This window comes from Macadamia integrifolia, chromosome 2, assembly GCF_013358625.1.
Source record: "Macadamia integrifolia cultivar HAES 741 chromosome 2, SCU_Mint_v3, whole genome shotgun sequence".
NCBI classification, from domain to species: Eukaryota; Viridiplantae; Streptophyta; class Magnoliopsida; order Proteales; family Proteaceae; genus Macadamia; species Macadamia integrifolia.
Genome location: NC_056558.1, coordinates 14,003,928 through 14,027,008, shown reverse-complemented (window position 1 = coordinate 14,027,008; position 23,081 = coordinate 14,003,928). Strand labels below are relative to the sequence as shown.

Genomic DNA, 23,081 nt, shown 5'->3' with positions numbered 1-23,081 from the left:
GGATACCCACAATAGAAAAGATAAGCCTAGGGAACCCTTTTCCTGATATGCATGTATTTATCACCTTCCATGTTTATCTCTTCAATGCACACTTTGTATACATTGAACAGGAAAAAACTCCTATAACAGAAAACTTTTTGGCCTTACTTTATGAGGGTTTTGAAGAAAAGTGTTTCTCTGCTCAAACTCTGTCCCCTTTTAAACAGCAACATGCAAATAAGAGCTGGGAATAAATCTGATGTCACCAAACCTTTCACATAACAAAATAGAAATTCAATACCGGCATAACTAATCAGTAAATATAACATGAATCAGACATTTTTATTGATTTTTATTGACAAGAATAACCAAAGATAAAATATGAAAATCCAAAGTCATCTACTTGACTATCGGGAAACTGAGATATATTAAATAGGACTGGGTATAACCAAAATTGGAGGCCAAGTGAGTCCTTGAGGATACCATGACAATGGCTTAATCCATTTATCTCCCATGTCGAACAAACCAACCCCATCCGGTGAGTCCCTCCAAGTGGCTACTCCAGAGATCCTTGGTGATATATATGCAGTTCCCTCTACATCCAGGGAAATCATAGGTCAAGAAATATGAAGATGGACCCAAACCCAGAAAAGAGTATCCAGCACCTCTTCACTACAGACCATTCAGCATTTATAACCCCTTCTCTGTTCCTGCTCCAATTCAGCTTATAGACAACAAACCCAATTATTATTTAATGGTCATCGCTGTAGTCATCCAAGCTCCATGAGCCCATAGCCACCAACTGATTAACAGGGAAAAAGTCATTGTCAGACTCTACAAGAAACAAATTATGATCAAGAGGGATTGAATCTGGTGGTTACAATATCTGCTTAGTCTTAATATTAGGAGTAGAATTTCCATGACTAACAATGACATCCATTATGAAAACTTCTCCATGTACTCTCACAACAACTATTTTCTGCTTAGAGAATATGATGTCTGTGAATGAAATTATGATATCTGCTGGTTGTTCCTTCAATACAGTCCATCTTTTTGTCTCCACATCTGCAGAATACCATGAATCAGAAGAAGAGGGACTTGATTACAGCACAACCTTATTTAAAGATTCTAACCCTTCAGAATCAATTTCAGAACCATATGCAAGTAAGGATGGAAGCTCTATGTGGGCTTTGGTGAAAGCACTGAAGAGGCCAACAGATAAAGTGTCATTGAATATAATCAGCCAGCAATGGCATGATCCACAGAGGAACTTGCTATGGACATTGAAGGGAAAGTCAAGGAGGCAATAGGGCTTGTTCTTAGCAAGCCTGAAGAAGTCACAGCATGTATCGCTTTCCGGATTAAAGTGTGAGGTTGTAAGAAGAAAGAATTTATTTATTTATTTTTTTATTTTGGAGCTAGTGAGAAGTGTTTGGTAATGAAGAAGATGCCACTTTATGAGGGCTTTGAAAATGTATAATTAGAACCCTAGTTTTTTAACATGTATGAGTGTATCTCTGCTCAAACTCGTCGTCTCTCAAAAGCAAATTTTCTGTTTTCAAGAACAGCAAACAAGTAAATAAGAGCTGAGAACAAGCCTGATATCACCTAACCTTTCACATAACAAAATATAAATTCAATACAGTTTTAATTAATTTCAGTAAATATAACATGAATCAGACATGTTAACTAACAGGAAGAACAACCAAGATATATATCAAAATCCTAATTCATCTACTAAACTATGAAGATGCTACAAAATTTAATCAAGTGTAGGAAGAAAAGTTTTAGGGAAACTCGGATAAGATTAAATAGGACTGGGTGTAACCCAAACTGAAGGCGGCGAAAAGAGTTCTTGAGGATAACATGGCAATGGCTTAATCCGTTTATCTCCCATGTCAAACAGAGCAACACAGCTCTCGCAGGCGAGTCCCTCCCAGTGACCAGTCCAGAGATCATCAGTGAAATATATGCAGTTTCTTCTACATCCAGGGAAATCATGGGTTGAGAAATATGAAGATGGACCCACATCCAGAATAAGCATTCTGTCACCTAAGCTCTTCACTTCAGAATACTCAGCATTTACAACCCCTTTACTGTTCTTGCTCAAATCTAGCTTATAAACAGAAAACCCAGTTGCTATACAATGGTAATTGAAGTAGTTATCCGTGTGAGTGAAGCCCACCAAACGACTAACAATGAAAAGTTCATCATCAGACTCCACTAGATGAATAGTATCATCAAAAGTGATTGAATATGGTGGTACCAGTATCTGGTTAATCTTAATCTTAGGAATAGAATTTCCATTATTATCAATGACTTCCATTATCACAACTTCTCCATCAAATCTCACAGCAACAATTTGCTGCTTATAGAATATAATGTCTGCGAAAAAACATAATGGAACTCCATTGGGTTCTCTTAAAATAGCCCAACTTTCGTCTCTACATCTGCAGAATCTCATATTCCTAGAATATTTAATCACAGCTATTGCAACGAAATCAGAAGAAGAAGGACTTGAAGACAACACAACCTTATTCAGATATTCTATCTCTTCATAATCAAATGCAGGAAAAGATGGAAGCTTTATAAGGGCTTTGGTGAAAGGATTGTAGAGGCTAATGGATAAAGTGTTTGGATCAAATGTAACCAACCAACCATGGCTTGATCCACAAAGGACCTTGTTATGAACCTCAAAGGGAAAATCGAATCGATAGTACTTGTTCTCGGCAAGGTTGAAGAAGTCACGGTGTGTATCGCTTTCCTTTTCATTGGGGATCATCAGAAGTGGGAATTGGCGAGGTAGGTGGTTGGGTATCTTTGGTAGAGCAGATTGCCATGAAACGCAAACAGCTCGCAATCGAATATAGTCGGCATAGAGAATGAGAGGCTTAGCAATTTGGTCTAACAAGTCCACCGGAAGCTCTGACCAGTTTTGGGCTGTTGCCATTCCTCCGTCTGTGTGTGTGTGGCAGTATCACAGAGAGAGATTGTGTGAAGAACTTCTATGAAATCGGTGCCATGGTCAAAAATACAGGATCAGTGACCGTATTGATTCCTGCTTCAGATCGGCTGAAATCGCCAGAACCCTAGAAAATTAACTAGCATAATCAACCTATTCGAATAATCTGGAGAGTCATACCTTGAATTGTGGGAGCCAATAACTACATTCGACGGATTCAGTTAAATTGGATGATTCAAAGGAAAAGAAAAAACCAACAAGCGGACCAACCAACCAGGGAGGAGGCCCTTGCGCCCACCACTCACAGGGCCTCAGCGGCGCGCGCAACACAGGAAGGGGCGCCGTGGTTATCGCATGCCCTTGTCTATGTAAGGCCCTCACATGTTACAAAACTTTGTCCCATAAATGAGTCGAATCATTATTATCATCACAAGTTTGTTATTTATTATTATTATTTTTTTAATGTCACATAACATCATTCTATCACGTGGGAAATGATATATCCAATCATATTGTTTGATAGATGGATTCGGCTCCTCTACAGCTCGAGGGTGAGCTGCCATTCTGGTGGCTCAGGCTGGATGGGTGACATGTGGTATTCTTTTATATCCAAGGGAAGTGAACGTCAAAGCCGTATTGGCAAGACTGAACGTGAGAAATAGGGGATATTTGGCAAATCAAAATATCATTTGTTCGTTTGTCTCCCTCTTTGTGGGATTCTTTTCTGCTGCTTCAGTGTTTTGGAAGAGTGACCTCCTCCACTACCACCACCACCACCACCACCACCACATGCACTATTGTTGTTGCTATACTTTTGTTGTTGTTCTTCTTGTACCATTCTTCTTCTTTGCCATCTAACTAGAGGAAGATCCCATATGAATAAAAAATGGAAAAGAAGACAACCTAGATACACAAAATGAAAATGAAGAGACCTAGATACAAGAGATTAAGAAAAAAATAAGATTCTTGGGAGAATTAGTAAATTCTTGTCTGGGTTTTGTTCCTAGGAACAAAAAACAAGGTACATGAGAAGTAGTAAAGTGGAGAGGAAGGAGAAGAAGGGAAGAACACTCAAATGTGAGAAATAGAGAAATAAAAAACGTAAGTCAATAGAAAACCGAAATCCCCATATTTGAAAACTAAAATCTTATAGGTTCTGAAGTCAAAATCGCCTACTTAAGGGAACATAGAAGCTAACCCAAGTTTTTAGCGAAAGACGGAGATGGAGATGGAAAGAGAAACTGAGAGTTCCGGATCTCCCTCTCATCAATTCTCTTGTCTGAGAGATGAATCAACCTGAACAAAGAGCCAAATATCCCCTATTTCTCACGTATAGGCTTGCCAATACAACTTTGACGTTCTCCTCCTTTGGATAAAAGAAAAATACCATTTGTCGCCCATCCAGCCTGAGCCACCAAAATGGCAACTCACCCCGAGCTGTAGAAGAGCCGAATCTTTGATGGAGACGGCAAGGTCTACATTACTCTTTTTTTTTTTTTTTGGGTAAGCAAAAGACTTTATTAACGATAAAACCTTGCACAAGTACAATCAGCCAATAGCAGCGTATGAATGCAAGTGGGAGGGGCATACAAAAGAGAAAAGAAAGGCTGAGTTGATGCCGCAGAAGAGGCCAAAGAGTCAGCAATAGAGTTCGCTTCTCTAAAGATATGATTGAAGCTCACATCAGTAAAATGATTAACTAACTTTAGGAAATCATATATAATATACTTGATCCTTCAAGGGCAAGTGACAGACAACCCCTTAAGGAGCTTGATGACCAGATCGTTGTCACTTTCAATAATAATCTGCTTCTAATTGTGAGAAGAAGCAATAAGAAGGGCTTGCCTGATTGCCAATGCTTCTGCTGTGATTGCATACGATGTTCCAATACCCAAAGAAAAGCAGCACATGAGAGATGCATTATGATCCCCGGCAAATACCACCAATTCTAGCCAGTCCTGGGTTCCCTTTACTTGCCCCATCCACATTGAACTTCAACGTTCCCACCGGGGGGGGGGGGGGGGGGAGTTCCAAGACACTGAGATAACATTCCTTTGAGATTTTGGAAATGCAGCATACAAACTTCTTTTGCTTCTCTGACTGCTTTTAGAATAATCGAATTTATTCAGAAACAATTTCTCTTGAAAATCCAATCCCAAAATGCGACCCAAATGTTCCATATGATGCTACAAAAAAGGGCAATCTAGAGAGTCCGTGTTCTGTTTGATGGATGATGACAATGGACAACATTGAGAATAGAGTGAGTGAAGGAGTTGGAGAATAGATTACTCACATGCCAAATCTTAGACTCTAACTCAATCAAATACATTTATTTATTTTTTTATTGACACACATCTAATATATGTCCATGCATGTGTACCAATAATCTCGACATCACTCTGTACTCTCTCAACTCTAAGTGTGAATAGATGGATTTAAAAAAAAAAAAAAATCATAAAATTGGATGACTCAGATTCACTTTTAATTTTTCAAAAACAATACATTCCATTGTTATATGGATAAGTAACGAAAAAAAAAAAGGGGCAAAAGAGATATCACCAAACCTTGAAGCACCTACATAAAGTATGTTTTTCCCAGTTTCTTTAGGACCAAGTTTTAACCAAAAATAGAACAATTTTGCTACGGAAAATAACATAGTTCAGATATTTAGTTATTTTCTTTTTTGTAGAAATTTTATTAGTGGTTTACACAACCCCCACCCCCCCCAAAAAAAAAAAAAAAGGAAAAGAAGAAAGAAATTTCATTAGTGGAAAAAGAAACAAGGGGCCATTTTTTTTCCCTCATGTAGAATTACAGAAAACTTATTATTATTATTATTATTATTATTTTATGACGTAGAATTACCCAAAACACTCTACAAAAGCAAAAGCAAGTAGGCCAACTCAATCTAAAAGAGATAAGAAAAAAATTGAAGGAAAAAAAAACCTCAAAATATAAATAGAGTTTCCAATTAATAACCAATCAGAGATTGCCCCTTAGAGCCAGAAGGCTCCAGCAACATCCCAACTTCAACTCACCATTTTGAAAAAGAATCCTAGAAATTGTGTTTTAATTAGATTGTCATTAGTAATTCAGTAATACCCATAAATCATTCCTGTGTGAGTGGCCCAAGATGTGTCTAGTGGGAGTTGAACTTAGGACGTGTGAGTGACTTAAGGTGTGCCTAGTGGGAGTTGAACTTAGGACGTCCAAGTTTACAGCACGTACTGAGTTTATTACTCACCAACTACGCTACCTTCTTGGGTTCACTAATCCCATTCAATTACAACTTCTTATAATCATTTCCTATAACTATCCATATTGCCTAATAATAATTTATTAGTCATGTAACAGACTTGCAAAGCCTACCAAGGATGATTCCAAACCTGTTCAGAGGGTGCATGGCCTTGGTCTTTGTGCTCTATTTTTTAGCAATGATCTCTTATCGTCCTTGTGATGGTTCTCTGGGTTCGAATATTTCCACCATTTGCGTTGCCAATTGACAGTGTATCGTGGTGTTGGGGCAGCTATAGGGTCCTTGCTAACGCTCTTTGTACTAGAAGCTGTATTAAATTTGCATATGAGAGCTCCATCCTACCAACTAGCTAATAAGTTCGTACGGCTACCTTTACTTGATAACCTAGGCCAACTCACCTCATATTGCTCGCTTTCTCCACCCTAGTCCTCGTAATAAAAATTCTTGTTGTTGAAAAAGACCAAATTACAAATGATATTTTAGAAATGCCTGACATTATGACAATACAAGGACATAAAATGGAAGATCTACCTGGTCAGTTTGTTCTATAGTTTTCTCTATGATTCTAGTACATATCAACTATACAAACACCAGTTGACTGCCTCTTCTCTCAAATCTGTCAAACTATTTATTTTGCCCATGGTTTTAGGTATCGGTGTGTATCGTGCCGTATCAGTAGGTATCGGCACGATACATATCGATGCGATACATGAAAATTTTAAAACCCTTATATATCGATACGTATCCTACGATACACACCGATACGCACCGATATGCATCGATACTCTATGAAAAATTCAAAATTGAAGTGAAATGTACGTTTCGGTATGTATCAGTACGTATCGGTATGTATCGGTACGTATCGGTATGTATCGACCGATACACATCGATGTGTACCGATACGGTCATAAAATGGTCAAAATGGGTAATTTTTTAGAAAAACACAATTTTTTGAGGTGTTTTTGTTCCAAAGTTGCTACCAACCATTTTTCTCTCTAACTAAAGTGGAAATCAAGGTTGGGAACAAGGATTTTACATTTATGGGACAATTACAAACCTTGGATTCTTAGTGTGATACTCTCAATTTACTGTTTATGCATAATACATGTTATATATAACTTTTTTTAACTATTTTTTTATGCAAAAATATATAAAAAAGTGTTTCCTATTCATTTATGTGCGTATCTTTAGCGTATCTTAGCTTATCTCCGATACGATATGATACCCTCCGATACGTATCTTAATTTTGATTGACCGATACGACGACTGATACCGATACTTTAATCCTTGATTTTGCCTTTTTTTTTTTTTTCACAAAAAAGTCTTAACTACTATAGGAATCACTTATCCAACCAAAAATATCTCTGGCGGGGCATCCACTCTAATAGCAGAAAGAAAATATTTCGTACTAATTATTGCAAATTACAGATTACTTGACGATAGGAAAAGGTGCTACTTCATTGGATGATGAAGGCGCATGAGGAAGGGTGGAAAGTAGAAGTATGGAGCGAAGATGAAAATCAGGATAACTTACAGCTTTTTGGCCTTGGATTACTAATTAATTACTATTCCCCTCCGCTTGAAAATGGTGGATTTTTATTTAATTCAATTTTTTGTGTAAAGGCTAATAATAACTTAATATTTTTTTCTCAAAAATATTGCCCATGAGTCAATGACTAGAAAAACTATGATTAAGAACACTAGTAGTTTGTACAAATATGGTTGGAACAATTAGCTTTTGTTTATTTTCTTTAATTTAAAAAAAAAAAAATATATATAAATGGCTAGTGCACAACGAACAGAGAAGGCTTCATGAATACCTGCTCAAGTTTACCCCACAGAAAGCCTCTATTTCATACTTATTTGTGGTTGATGGCAAGAACACATAGCAGCCTTCGGCAATGATTATGGAATCCTGATTCCAGTATCAAATTCCAACACCAGTTGGAAAGAAAAATATTCTCACACACACGATAGGAAGAAGCCTATGCCTCCTCTTGAACTATAACAGGGTTTAGCCATATGGGTCCATTAAGCTGACAGAACAGAAGAAGGCTTTCTTTTCTTCAGTATAGGTGCCACTAATCCCCTTCTAAAACATAAGAATCCCATGTAATTTAGAAGAAAACCGGTGATGATCATAAAACAAAAAAGAACCATTAAAATCAATTGCAGTAAGGATGAATCAGCATTCAATTCAAAGAAGTGAAGAACCCTAATATGGATCAACTCACTGCTGTTGCTGATTAGCAGAAGGTTTATAATGTTACCGAGACTTGCCAATGCCGCAAAGGCCTTCCAGCTCCACCATTAAACAAGGTCAGTTTACAGATAGACTTCATAGACATTAAAAAAAATACGGTAAGCCTAGAGAACCCCAGACATACATCTTGAGGTGCTCTCAGCCGTCCAGATCCTCATCGCACCAGTTTAATGCTGCAGAGGATTTTTATACAAAAAGATAGCCTAGAAAATCCTTTTCCTGATATGCTTGTATTTATCACCTTCCAAATTTTGTTTCTTGAATGTGCCCTTCGATAAATTTTTATAGGAAAACTATTTGGCCTTATTTTGTTTTGCAATTAACTTGACATCCAAAAAAAGTGGGGGTACCATGTGTGGCTTATGGAAACAACCGATTAACATTCCAGTGGGAAGAAAAAAAAAAAATCCTTTTGGATTTGGTTTTGAAGATGTTACATTATGAAAGCTTTGAAAATGTATAATTAGAAGCCTAGTTTTTAACATATGAGAGTATCAATGCTCAAACTTGTCCTTTTTCAAAAGCAAATTTCTATTTACATGATAAGCATAACAACCAAAGTTATCAAAAGCCAAACTCACCTAATTAACTATCAAAATGCTAGAGTGCCAGTAGGAGGAAGAGAGGGGAGGGGGATTCTAAATTGAGATGTGCTAGACGAAAGCTGCTTCGACAAACCGTTCCTACCAACTGCGCTAGGCAATTGTTGGCGCCAGAAAGTTTACAGAAATTGAGACAAGATTAAATTGGAGTAGGTGCAACCCAAATTGGGTGTGGCTGAGTGAGTCCTCTAGGGTTGCTGGGAAATGCCTTAATATCTCAATCATCCATATTGTTAGATCAAACACCAAGAAACACGAATAATAAAGAGACAATAGATCCGTACAACACAGAGATTTAACGAGGTTCACACACCAGGGTGGTGTGCTACGTCCTCAGGCGAAGAAGAAGATGATTCACTATGCAGAAGAGAGATTACACCCTAGCAGCGGTGAGAAAAAACTAGCCTTGAAAACCTAGCTCGAAAACCCCCAAAATATAATGATTTTCTCAACGAGCAGTACATTATATATACTCCAAATCACGGGTTGACCCATCGGGTCACGGTAGATCCGGTCGAACCATACCGCTGGGGCGTAGCCCCTGCACCCCCATAAGAGATCAGTGATGGGCTCCGGGCTTGGGCCTATTGTTTGAGATTTAAAATGTAACCGCAAGCGTACGAATCAGTGTAGCTACGGGTCGAACACAGGGAGAGCAGCCACCTTATTTTTTATTTCTTTTAATAATGCGAAAGTGAACTGATTAATGGTTGTGATCTAATTCTAATTACCGTCCTAAAAATAACGTCCTAACCATTCGTCATCTAAGAATTTAAAGACGCAAGTCACGCAATTAAAACTAAATAAATAAATAACTAAAAATAAACAACCCACGCAATTAAAAAAAAATAATAATAAAGGAAAAAAATGCTGAAATAAAAATAAAGTAAAAGAAAGGGGATAAAGCTAGAGAGAGACTCACAAGCAGGTTTCTCTACTTAGCCCGAAGGATGCATCATAATATGAGCTTCCCTACTTGACCAGAGAGTTACTCTTACAAGGGTTTCTCTACTTGGCTTTAGGGAAAGGGAGACAATTAAAATAAAAGCAATAAATTGATGGTTCTATGGCCAAGAGGGGCAAAGCCAACACATACACTAGCCATGAACCTTGGGGGAGAGGGATAGCAATAATGTAACGACTGAAAATAAAAATCCTAAATTAAGAAAGAAAGGGTAGTCAGAAAAGGGAATGAGAGGGGGAAGAGAAGACTACTGAAGGAGCCTACTTACTTGAATTAATGCTTGAACTTGAAAAAAAAATTGCTCCACAGCTCGTGATCTTGCCACCTAGATCTAAGCCTAGAACTATAACTTAAAAAATTACAACTCAATTGCATAAATCATAAACATAAAAAGGTTGAATAAAAATAAAAGAGTGCTTGCATTAATTGAAATAAAAAAAAAAAAGCTATTACAAAAGTGATTGAAGAAAATATAAAGAAGAACTAAAACTAAAGAGAGAGCAACTAAAAAAAAACTAGAAGAAGAATGAATTGTCTCCCCTCCTCTAACATGAGTTGTATTTATAGGGAATGGGGAGGTAGGGTAACAAATTTCTCTTTCCTAAAAGGGAGAAACCCACAATTGATTGTGAGATCTTTTGAGACCAAAAGTGCTAAGGTGGAGGAGAGAGAAGAGAGAAATATATTTCCTATAATTTTTTGCTTATTTTCTTTCCTTTTTTTCTCTAATTTATTTTTCTTCTTTTTCTCTCTCCTAGGGACGATTTTCTTCTTGCTTTGTGTGATTTGGACAATCTTTGGTGATGATGTGGAGGAGAGAGAAGATTTGGACAATCTTTATTTCTCCCTTTTTTTTTCTTCTCTTCTTGCTTCCACGATTTTCCTTGCTTCTAGATTGATGTGGAAATCCCCTCCATGCCCTTAGTGCTTTAAGTGAGTGAAAAGCAGGAAATCTTCAACAAAATTCTCTAAAAAAAAAACAACCATGAGATTCGAACTTGAGACCTCTTGGTGAGCAAGGGAATTTTGTACACCATAGCTCACCAACTACACTAGGTAGTTGTTGTTACCAAAAATGAATCTTCAATCAATTAAGGATGTGGTCCATCGATCCTTGTTGGCATTTGGAGTATTCCTTGTACCTCTGGGACAATTGCAAACGGGCTGGTTCTGCATCTCGGTTCAGTTCTGATCCATTATTCTTTTTCTAGCCCGAAAAGAATAATCATTTGTACGGGTGACCAAACGAATGTGTACTTTTAATTGAACACGTCCATCTTGCTCAGAATTTCGTCATCTTCACAACCATAAAAAGAAATAGGACCTCTTTACGTGTAAAATTGGAGATATAGCACCCGATAGTCCTTAAGACCTTGAAAATATAAAACCTGCAAAAAGAGAGTAAAACCCAAGGTAGATCCATTCTAAATATGTAAAATGCATGTTTTACTACCCCAGATTTCACACATAAATGTGCTCATCAGAATTCCCCCACACTTAGACTTTGCTAGTCCTCGAGCAAAACAAAAAGAAAAAGAATAAAGACAAAAAACCTAACTCACTTTTGAAGGAATCACGGTTGCACTTCGCATGTGCAACAAGCCTTTAAACCCCTTGGTCACCCCTAGTGGACGAGTTGTGTCACGTGGGTGTTTGCAGTGAATATACACACAAAATTCAGAATAAACAAATCCCAACTTTGGCTAAAGGTAAGGCCCATACCAATCCGGAGCAAAGATAATTTCTCTTACAAGGGACCCCCACACTTGAACTTTTATTACCCTTTATCAATTCCAGGCACTAGCATATTTCTTAATTTGGAACTCACCTCGTTTCTTCCAAAACATCCTTATCTTAGGGCAAAACCACTTGTGAAGAAATAGGGAACCAATGACTAAGGCGTTGGAGTGTTTTTGACCAAACATGTTACCAAGCATTAATGACATTTGCACATTTTTTTTTCCTTTTTTTTTTCTGCTTAATAAACTCTATTCTACTCCACTACTTTTGGCCTGAATGACATGGTGGAGCAAACACCAGACACCCAAGTTACTATGTAGCTTCACTTTTTGCATATGCCCACAAAGGTAGTGATGCTAGAGTTACTTCAGAAGTTTCCTCCCAAGGAATTTCGATCAAGACACCACGCTTCCTGAGGCGCAATGCCCTGTCTAGTTCCAAGGGAATCAACTCTTATTCTTCTTTATACCATATTTCACATTTCATTTAAAATTATGCATTTGTCAACCCATGCCAAATTAAAAAGAAGGTCTCAACTCCAAATCAAAAGTACAAGGAACCCACAGACTTACATATGGTCCATCACCATAAAACAGGGGTCTCTTATTTTTCAAAAGAAAGTCCCATCTCAAGACACATGCTTGTTTCTTTCTTCTCAACAGGGTTTTTATATGTTCAAAATGGGTACCTTAGTCAAAAATTTTATTTTCATACATCAAGCAACCGAATGGTATGATCATTAGCCAAAAGCCAAAGTAGGACTTCATCCTTAGCAAGCTCAAAAATAAAAAGAAAAACAAACAAAACAAAGTAAAAAAAAAACAAAAACTGGTTTCCCTCCCCCACACTTAAGTCATGCAATGTCCTCAATGCATGGAAAAAATTAAAAGCAAAGACAATGCAAGGGGGTCATACCTGATTAAAAATTAGTCATCAGTGTAAAGAGGTTCATGGAGATCCATGACCTCTTCACCACTAGTATTAGGAAACTCGAGGAACGATTTCAAACGCTGACCATTAACCTTCGAAATTACCCATGTTCCTGGATTCAAAATCTCCATAGCCCCATGGGGATATACATTATGGACAATAAATGGGCCATCCCATCGGGATCTAAGTTTACCAGGAAAAAGATGCAATCGAGAGTTGTACAATAAAACCTTATCACCAATTGCAAAAGCTTTGCGCAGAATGTGCTTATCATGGAAAGCTTTGGTCTTTTCCTTGTAAATCCTAGAACTTTCATAGGCATCATTCCTAAGTTCCTCCAACTCAGATAGTTAGAGCCTACGATGAATTCCTGCATCAGACAAATCAAAGTTGAGCTTCTTAATGGCCCAAAAGGCGTTATGCTCCAACTCAACTGGTAAGTGACAAGCTTTCCCATACACCAAACGGTAGGGAGACTGGCCAAGGTCAGTCTTGAATGCAGTACGATGGGCCCACAAGGCATCAATGAGCCTAAGGGACCAATCCTTACGGTTGGGATTAACAGTTTTCTCCAAGATTTGTTTGATCTACCTATTAGACACCTCCACTTGGCCACTAGTTTGGGGGTGATAAGGGTTAGATAACTTATGGGTGATCCCATACTTTTTCATTAGGGCCTCAAAAGGCCGATTACAAAAATGAGTACCCCTATCACTAATTATTGCACGTGGTGCACCGAAGCGGGAAAAAATGTTCTCTTTGAGAAATTGGACCACCACTTTGTGGTCATTAGATTTACAAGGTATGGCCTCTATCCATTTAGAAACATAATCAACGGCCAAAAGTATGTACAAATTCCTAAAATAATTAGGGAATGGTCCCATAAAATCAATGCCCCAAACATCAAAGATCTCAACTACTAAAATGGGGTTGAGAGGCATCATGTTCCTTTTATTGATACGGCCAAAAGACTACCAGGCGAGGCATGCCTTGCAAAAATCAAAAGCATCTCTAAAAAGAGTGGGCCAATAAAATCCGCATTGGAGAACCTTTGCGGCAGTCTTCTTAGGTCCAAAGTGTCCACCACATGCATGATCATGACAAAAAGAGAGAATGGAATGTTGCTCATGATCAGGAACACATCGTCGGATAATCTGATCTGGACATATCTTAAACAAATAAGGATCATCCCAGAAAAGGTGCTTAACTTGGGAATGAAACCTATACTTATCTTGGGTGGACCAGTGATCCGGAGTCACACCTGAAACTAAGAAGTTGACAATGTCAGCAAACCATGGTTCACTGGACATTACAAATAATTATTCATCTGGAAAGTTCTCGTTGACTGGAGAATCAACAGTCAAGGAATTGGGAAGCCGGGATAAATGGTCTGCAACTAGGTTTTCAACTCCTTTCTTATCCCTAATTTCTAAATCAAACTCTTGCAAAAGTAAAACCCACCTAATCAGACGGGCTTTGGCATCCTTCTTCTGAACTAGGTATCTGAGGGCAGAATGATCAATATACACTACCACATGTGAACCAACTAAGTAAGACCGAAACTTTTCTAATGCAAACACAACAGCTAAAAATTCTTTTTCAGTGGTTGTATAATTGAGTTGTGCATCATTTAAGGTCCTACTAGCATTGTAAATGACAGTGGGTAACTTATTAATCCTTTGACCTAAAACTGCTCCTATAGCAAAATCCGAAGCATCACACATCAGTTCAAAAGGTTCAGTCCAAACAAATGGTTGAACAATAGGTGCATTGGTCAATTCCTTCTTAAGTTGCTTGAAGGATTCTAGGCACTCTTTGGAAAACTCAAAAGTCTAATCTTTGACAAGTAATGAGGTGAGAGGTTGGGCTAACTGACTAAAGTTCTTAATAAACCTTCTGTAGAAACCTGCATGCCCTAGAAAAGACCGAACATCCTTAACAGATTGAGGAGGTGGTAAATTATCAATTAAATCCACTTTGGCTCTATCTACCTTAATTCCCTCCTTGGATATTACATGGCCTAAAACAATACCAGATTTAACCATAAAATGGCGTTTCTCCCAATTCAAAATCAAATTCTTAGATATGCATCTTTTCAAAACTAGGGAAAGATGATGAAGACATTCAGAATAGGAATTTCCATGAATTGAAAAGTCATCCATAAATACTTCTAAGAATTTTTTGACTATGTCAGAAAAGATGCTCATCATGCATCGTTGGAACGTAGCAGGGGCATTGCAAAGCCCAAAGGGCATACGCCTGTAAGCAAATGTTCCATATGGGCATGTAAAAGTGGTCTTATGTTGGTCCTCTAAAGCAATTGGGATTTGGTTATAGCCAGAATATCCATCAAGAAAACAATAGTATTCATGTCCAGCTAACCTCTCTAACATTTGACCAATGAATGGCAATGGGAAGTGGTCCTTCCAGGTTGCCGCATTTAACTTCCTGTAGTCAATGCACACACGCCATCCTGTTTGGACACGGGTAGGGATCAACTCATTATTGGCATTAGGAACTACAGTCACACCAGACTTCTTAGGCACAACGTGAACTGGGCTTACCCATTGGCTGTCAGAAATAGGATAAATTATTCCATGATCCAAGCACTTTAGGATCTCTTTCTTAATGGCTTCCATCATCACTGAGTTAGCTCTTCTTTGGGGTTCCGTGGATGGTTTGGAATCCTCTATAATATGTATATGATGTTGCACAATGGAAGGGCTTATACCCTTGATATCAGCCATGGTCCAACCTAGGGCTTCCTTATTATCTTTTAACACTTTAAGTAACTCCTCTTCCTGGCTAGAAGTCAAATTTGAAGAAATTATTACAGGAAGAGTCTGGTTAGGCCCTAGGAAAGCATACCTCAAATTAGATGGCAACTCCTTAAGATCTAGCTTAGGGGGCTCAACTATGGAAGGTTTGGGAATGGAATTGGAAAGGGTCTTAAGGGCTTCACGAGTGTGTGAAGACTCAAGACTTCAGAAAAGAAATTTTCACTGTCATCATCCAACTCATCCATACACTCTTGGAATTCTGAATCAAAATCAATATCAAAGTTGGTAACTAAATCATCAGAAAAATCCAGAAAATCCTCAAGCATATTGATCTCTTCTTCCATATGTAGTTGCTTGCCAATCCTAAACATGTTAAACTCAACAGTTTGGTTACTAAAAGATAATCTTAGGAAACCATTCCGACAATTGATTAATGCATTACTGGTAGCCAAGAATGGTCTTCCTAAAATTATTGGGATCTCATCCTTGGTTGAGAAGGGTTTGGTATCTAACACAATGAAATCAACAGGGAAAATAAATTCCCCCACCTTTAGTAAGACATCCTCAACCATCCCTTTAGGAATCTTAATAGACCTATCTGCTAACTAAAGAGTAGTTCCAGTGGCTTTCAATTCTCCTAATCCTAGTTGCTTGTACACATGGTAAGGTGAAAGATTCACACTTGCGCCAAGGTCAAGTAAAGCATGTTCAAAATAGGTGTTGCCTATGACACAAGATATGGTAGGGCTCCCTGGATCCTTATACTTGGCTACTATAGGCTGAGTAATTATGGAACTAATGTTACCTGCCAAGAACGCCTTTTTGGGCACACTAGTGATACGTTTTTGAGTACACAAATCTTTTAGTACCTTTGCATAGGCGGGGATCTGGGATATGGCATCCAAAAGAGGGATGTTCACTTCTACCTTTAGGTTCATCAGACGAACCTGGATCAAGAGGCACACTTGTGTCCTCAACTGAAGGAGAGTTAACATGAGTAATAGATGAAAAAGATTTAGGAATGCTCTGTAGGTACTCTCTACCACTCCTAAGGGCATAAACAACATTACATTGGTTAGAGGGCCCTTGTTGGATCTGACCTTGTACTATATTCAGTGGTGCATTAGTTGGTCCTTGTAAACTAACAGGTTGATGATGCCTAGGGTTAGGCTCTGGTTGACTGGGTAAAGTTCCCTTCTCCCTCTCACGCATAATTGAGACAACTTGGGTAAGTTCTCTCGTAAGATTTTGATGGCTTGTCATGAGGAGGGCCATATTTTTTTCCAAGTCACTTATTCTACTTGCCTCTCCAGTGTTGGTAAACCCAGGGGGTTGCTGATAAGATGATAGGAGAGGGGCCCTAGGAAAACTCGCCTGAGGTCCTACATTTGACCTAGGAAAAGTATTTTGGGAAAAAGATTGTTGTGCAAAGGGAGGCCTTTGGGGTCCAGGTTAACCTTGATTATAGAAATTGGAAGGTCCTGCTTGGTTGCCCTGATTCCAAGAGAAATTTGGGTGATTTCTCCATCCTGGATTATAGGTGTTACTATATAGATTATTCTGGTATAAGGCATTAACACTATCATTAGAAGTGCTCCCAGAGGTGTTGGGGCATTCTTCTATGACATGTCCAGGGGATTGGCACCAAGCACAAATCTTAACCAAATTGACTGATGATGGCTCTCTAGGAACAATAGCCTCAATTCTCTTGATTAGGCTATCCAAATGGGCTTCCTTGGCTACTATCCCATCCACAAAATATCCTTTTCCTCCTATGGTTCTTTCACTCTCTTGGGTTGATTCCCACTCACGGGTTTTGTCAGCTAAGTCAAGTAAGAAATCCCATGCCTTTCCTTCATCTATAAAGGATGTGAATCCCTCAGGGCACATAGACTCTATCATTTGTTTAGTTGGGTAATCAATACCCTCATAAATTATTTGACATAAATGCCATAGGTCTAAGCCATGGTGAGGGCATTCATGGAGTAGATCCTTGAATCTCTCCATAAGTTTGGAAAATGACTCACTAGGCTTTTGCCTAAACTGAAGGATATCACTTCTAAGCTTATTGGTCTTGTGAGTTGGGAAAAACTTCTTAAGGAAGACAACTGTGAACTGTTCCCATGAGGTTATGGAATTTGTGGGTAACCCATACAACCACTTCTTAGCTTGGTCTTTCAATGCAAAAGTGATAAACCTAAGCTTAACAGCATCATCAAAAAGCTGTTGGATCTTAATTAGAACACATACCTCTTCAAATTCCCTTAGAAATAGGTATGCATCCTTAGAGGTCAACCCATGGAAGTGGAGCAACATAGTGATGTATTGAGATTTGAGTTCAAAATTATTGCCCTGGGCTTGTGGTAGAACTATGCAGGAAGGTTGGGCTGTTCTAGCAGGGTAGAACCTATCTTTCAGAGATTTAGGTGAAGGGTTTTGCTGTTGGTCTCCCATATTGAAGGGTTTTAAAGAGAGCAAACGTATAGGGTCACTACTTGTTGGATCTCTTCTTTCTAACCGATTCTTAGTATTACGTACCCACTTAACACTCATGCAACAGAAAACTACCCACAACTAAAGTAAGACAAGCACAAAAGAATGGATAGCAAAACTTTTTTTTTTATGATTTTTTTGATTTTTTTTTTTGGCTTTTTGGGAGCTTACCGGCAGGGATCTGGGGTTGCTCAGGTTAATTCCTGAGGTACTGCTACAGGGCGAAACCTGTCTTTATCATACTGTGAGGCATGGCGACCTCCACCGATACAACTAATATTGCAAGTTGTTCTTCTCAGCAATTCAATAAAAGAAAAGGAAAAATAAAACAAAGCAAACAAGACACTCTGATTTACCAAAAGAAAGCGAAAAATAACATGGAACTGTCTCCCCGGCAACGGCGCCAAAAACATATTTGAGATTTAAAATGTAACCGCAAGCGTACGGATCAATGTAGCTACGGGTCGAACACAGGGAGAGCAGCCACTTTATTTTTTTTATTTCTTTTAATAATGCGAAAGTGAACCGATTAATGGTTGTGATCTAATTCTAATTACTGTCCTAAACATATGTATCTAAAATAGCGTCCTAACCATTCGTCATCTAAGAATTTAAAGACGCAAGCCACGCAATTAAAATTAAATAATTAAATAACTGAAAATAAACAACCCACGCAATTAAAAAATAAATAAATAAATAAATGAAAAAAATGCTAAAATAAAAATAAAGTAAAAGAAAAGGGATAAAGCTAGAGAGAGACTCACAAGTAGGTTTCTCTACTTAGCCCGAGGGATGCATCATAATATGAGCTTCCCTACTTGACCAGAGAGTCACTCTTACAAGGGTTACTCTACTTGGCTTTAGGGAAAGGGAACAATTAAAATAAAAGCAATAAATTGATGGTTCTATGGCTAGGAGGGGCAAAGCCAACACATACACTAGCCATGAACCTTGGGGGAAAGGGATAGCAATAATGTAACGACTGAAAATAAAAATCCTAAATTAAGAAAAAAAGGGTAGTCAGAAGAGGGAATGAGAGGGGGGAGAGAAGACTACTGAAGGAGCCTACTTACTTGAATCAATGCTTGAACTTGAAAAAAAATTGCTCCACGGCTCGTGATCTTGTCACCTAGATCTAAGCCTAGAACTATAACTTAAAAAATTACAACTCAATTGCATAAATCATAAACATAAAAGGGCTGAATAAAAATAAAAGAGTGCTTGCATTAATTGAAATAAAAAAAAAAAACTATTACAAAAGTGATTGAAGAAAAGATAAAGAAGAACTAAAACTAAAGAGAGAGCAAGAGAAAGAGAGAGCAACTAAAAAAAACTAGAAGAAGAATGAATTGTCTCCCCTCCTCTTACATGAGTTGTATTTATAGGGAATGGGGAGGTAGGGTAACAATTTTCTCTTTCCTAAAAGGGAGAAACCCACAATTGATTGTGAGATCTTTTGAGACCAAAAGTGCTAAGGTGGAGGAGAGAGAAGAGAGAAATAAATTTCCTATAATTTTTTTTTGCTTATTTTCTTTCATTTTTTTTCCTAATTTATTTTTCTTCTTTTTCTCTCTCCTAGGGACGATTTTCTTCTTGCTTTGTGTGATTTGGACAATCTTTGGTGATGATGTGGAGGAGAGAGAAGATTTGGACAATCTTTATTTCTCCCTTTTTCTTTCTTTCCTTTTTTTTTCTTCTCTTCTTGCTTCCACGATTTTCCTTGCTTCTAGATTGATGTGGAAATCCCCTCCATTCCCTTAGTGCTTTAAGTGAGTGAAAAGCAGGAAATCTTCAACAAAATTCTCTAAAAAAAAAACAACCATGAGATTCGAACTTGAGACCTCTTGGTGAGCAAGGGAATTTTGTACACCATAGCTCACCAACTACACTAGGTAGTTGTTGTTACCAAAAATGAATCTTCAATCAATTAAGGATGTGGTCCATCGATCCTTGTTGGCATTTGGAGTATTCCTTGTACCTCTGGGACAATTGCAAACGGGCTGGTTCTGCATCTCGGTTCAGTTCTGATCCATTATTCTTTTTCTAGCCCGAAAAGAATAATCATTTGTACGGGTGACCAAACGAATGTGTACTTTTAATTGAACACGTCCATCTTGCTCAGAATTTCGTCATCTTCGCAACCATAAAAAGAAATGGGACCTCTTTACGTGTAAAATTGGAGATATAGCACCCGATAGTCCTTAAGACCTTGAAAATATAAAACCTGCAAAAAGAGAGTAAAACCCAAGGTCGGTCCATTCTAAATATGTAAAATGCATGTTTTACTACCCTAGATTTCACACATAAATGTGCTCATCAAGTACCTTATGGAACATGATGGCAAGGGTGACTCTGAACTCAGCTTGGCCAGATGAGTTAGAGTCGGTGCCTAGTGAAGTCCGTGTGCCCAAGCCATGAACTTGCACGTATCACCAAGCCATGTATGCATAATAAAGGTACGTAGCCGTAATCTATGTCAAGTAAGCATGTTAATCAATTATCGAAGGTGAAATATGTGTCTGGGCCGAGCCCCATCGAAATCCTAATGATTCTGTTAAGTTTTGGCCGATTAGTGGGTGGTTATGGGTGGGTCAAACCCACCAATGTGACCTACCACTCTGGTCACTAGATATTTTGACCCAAGTATAAATAGCATTTATTACCTTTCTTTCTCTCATTTATTGTTTTACACGGTGGGTGAGAAAAGTAATGAAGAGAGAAAAAAAGAAGAAAGAGAAGGGAAGGAGGAAGAAAAAGGGGAAGAAGATGCTCATTGTTCTATGCTGGGGTTGAATCTTTCGATTTCGATGCCGACTTAGTGATCCTTATCTCGAGATCTACGATTTGAGGTAAGTAAAGTCTATATTCTTTAAACCCCTAAGAAACCCTAAGTGAAACCCTTCGACTTGGGTAGGAATCCTTTAGATCTGGTTAATATCTCTTGAGAATATAAATCTAAGGTTTAATAAAGGACCTACATGTTGTTTATGAAGGATTTAGAGGAAGAGATTACAAGATTTGAGAAGCATTTGTTGATCTCTTGAGCTAAAGAGAAGATTTGAGGTTTTTGAAGTGTTCTTGAGCAAAGAGGTAAAACCCAAGCTTAGAACTTTAAATCGATCATAGATCTATGGTGAAATCATGATATGATACCTTAGATTTGTAGAAAATGCAGTTGAATCAACCCACAGTGGTGTCCCCAAGGTGGCATAAAGAATTGGAGTGCACAGCAAAGTCTCGTTTCTGAGTGGTGGGTGCTTGGAAATGGTCGGACCCACTAATCCGGAGCCCACTTGTCCTAGATGGTCTGTTGACTCGACCGGCAAGCAAGACCGGTGGGCACTTGGCCCCCGCTCCTGGCCCATCGGTCTAGCAAAGTCCTTGGGCTGAACGGTGAGAGAGGACCGATGGGCACCTGGCCCGTCGCTCTTGGGCCATCGGTCCTTATAGGGCCCCTGTGTTAAGTGATGGGCAAGGACCGGCAGAGACCTGGCCGGCCGGTTGACCTACCAATCCAAATCATTGGGTTCCGTTTGGGCCCAAATTTTTTGGGCAACCTCCTTTGATAACTTTAAACATGTTGGGATCATCATACCTCATTGGTTATGAGCCTAAAGTGGAAATGAACTGAGCTCGACCTCTTTTATGATAGGTTTCACTAGAAACTCGTATCATCGCTTGCCGAATCTTCCTCATGCCAAGGGTGATCATTGTACACAATTACATAAGTGGGAAGAGGACATTGACTTTATTTTTGGAGTGTTTTTGCATCATTCCATTATTGTTGTAGACTAGCCATGACATCATTTCACTATTGTGTACAGCCTAGTTATCCTCAAATGCCATTTGCATGCATTGATGTGTGCATTATACAATTCATTTTTGACTTGATATGCTGATATCTTTAATTATTAAATGCTTATTCCTGCTTTGAGATATGAGATGGATGACTTTAAATTATTGAATATGATGCATTGCTAGACTAGATGTCGTAGTTAGCATGGGCAATAATGCATTGGTGGCCCGTGGATGGGATGTGGTGGCACTATACAGTCATACTATCTCATATAGGAACATGTATTTAGGAACGATATATCCTTGTACTACGACCATTTTCAGCAAGGGTTTAGGTGTTGGGTATATCACTAAAGAGAAGCCTGAGGTTGTGTACTAACAATGGCGGTTAGAAGTATACCCGACCAATCACTAGGACGGTCGGCAACTTTGGTGATATATCAAGAGGGCCAATCGTACTATTTTTAAATTAATGCAGGGCAAGGTTCATTTTACTTTTCAGTATCCACAGCTGGCCTTCTCCGATAACCCTATGGACGTATCGTAGGATGGCATTCACGGCTCGTACCCAGGGCATACGCACACTGTGGCTGCGAGTAGCACATGACCTATGACTTAGATGTGATGTTTAGGTGGTTTAAGATAATAAAAAGGGACTTGCATACATATAAGTGCATTTGTGTTGTGAATGATTGCTTGGTCTTTCTTTTCACTTACTGAGCTAGTGAGCTCATCCCACGTGTATACCTCTTTCAGATGATCTTGCAGGTTACCTAGATGAGGAGTTAGAGCTGAGACCCACTGTGGAGTTTTCAATTGAGGACTGGTGGGTCCCTGAAGATCTTGGGCACTAGGCCGAGTGCCCGTGCGAGAGTTGTGTTACGGGACAGCAACATTGATATTGACCCGATTTTCTTTTTTATTATTTTATAATGTTACCCCTTTTATGCTTTGGATGTTTAAATTGTAATTCTTGTGTATATATCATGCCTACGGGCCCACATGTATATGTACTATGGAATACAATTTGGATATCAAGAGTATTGGGGTATTTATAGGTATTTACATATAAGACTTCCACTGAAATACAGAAATTGCTTTCTTTAGTTATGGGTATGTTGTGTAATGGTTACTGTATCAGATGATCTTGGCAGGTTTTGGGTTAACAGGTGTTAACTCGGTCACCGGTCCGGTTCTATGAGAACGGGGTACGACAGTGGTGGTATCAGAGTGCAATGCTCTACCCACTCACAGTATACATGATAGATCCCTTAAAATCTTATAATAGGACCCCGGGGTTGGGTAAACCGAAAAGCC

At 38.6% G+C, this 23,081-nt stretch overlaps 1 protein-coding gene and 1 non-coding gene across 3 annotated transcripts; one reads left to right on the top strand and one right to left on the bottom strand.

Annotated features, from left to right (window-relative positions):
* Positions 1 to 296: 296 nt before the first annotated feature.
* On the bottom strand, positions 297 to 3,314 carry LOC122059576 (putative F-box protein At1g65770). 2 transcript variants are annotated; one of them, XR_006134082.1, is made up of 2 exons: positions 3,122 to 3,314; positions 297 to 781 (listed from the first exon to the last, which is right to left on the bottom strand). XR_006134082.1 is itself a non-coding variant. In XM_042622446.1 (2 exons), the coding sequence occupies exon 1, from the start codon at positions 2,927 to 2,929 to the stop codon at positions 1,787 to 1,789; it is 1,143 nt and encodes a 380-aa protein (XP_042478380.1). In that variant the 5' UTR covers positions 2,930 to 3,314; the 3' UTR covers positions 297 to 781; positions 908 to 1,786. The 2 variants fall into 2 exon arrangements, 1 of the variants encoding a protein (XP_042478380.1); XM_042622446.1 differs by having other exon boundaries at positions 908 to 3,314.
* A 14,122-nt stretch (positions 3,315 to 17,436) lies between these two features.
* LOC122072407 lies at positions 17,437 to 17,543 on the top strand. The gene has a single exon (XR_006138424.1). It is a non-coding gene; the product is annotated as a small nucleolar RNA R71 (small nucleolar RNA).
* Positions 17,544 to 23,081: the final 5,538 nt, after the last annotated feature.

What these genes read in the sequence shown, in the direction of transcription:
- LOC122059576 (XM_042622446.1), bottom strand. Translation starts at nt 2,929, where the DNA reads ATGGCAACAGCCCAAAACTGGTCAGAGCTTCCGGTGGACTTGTTAGAC.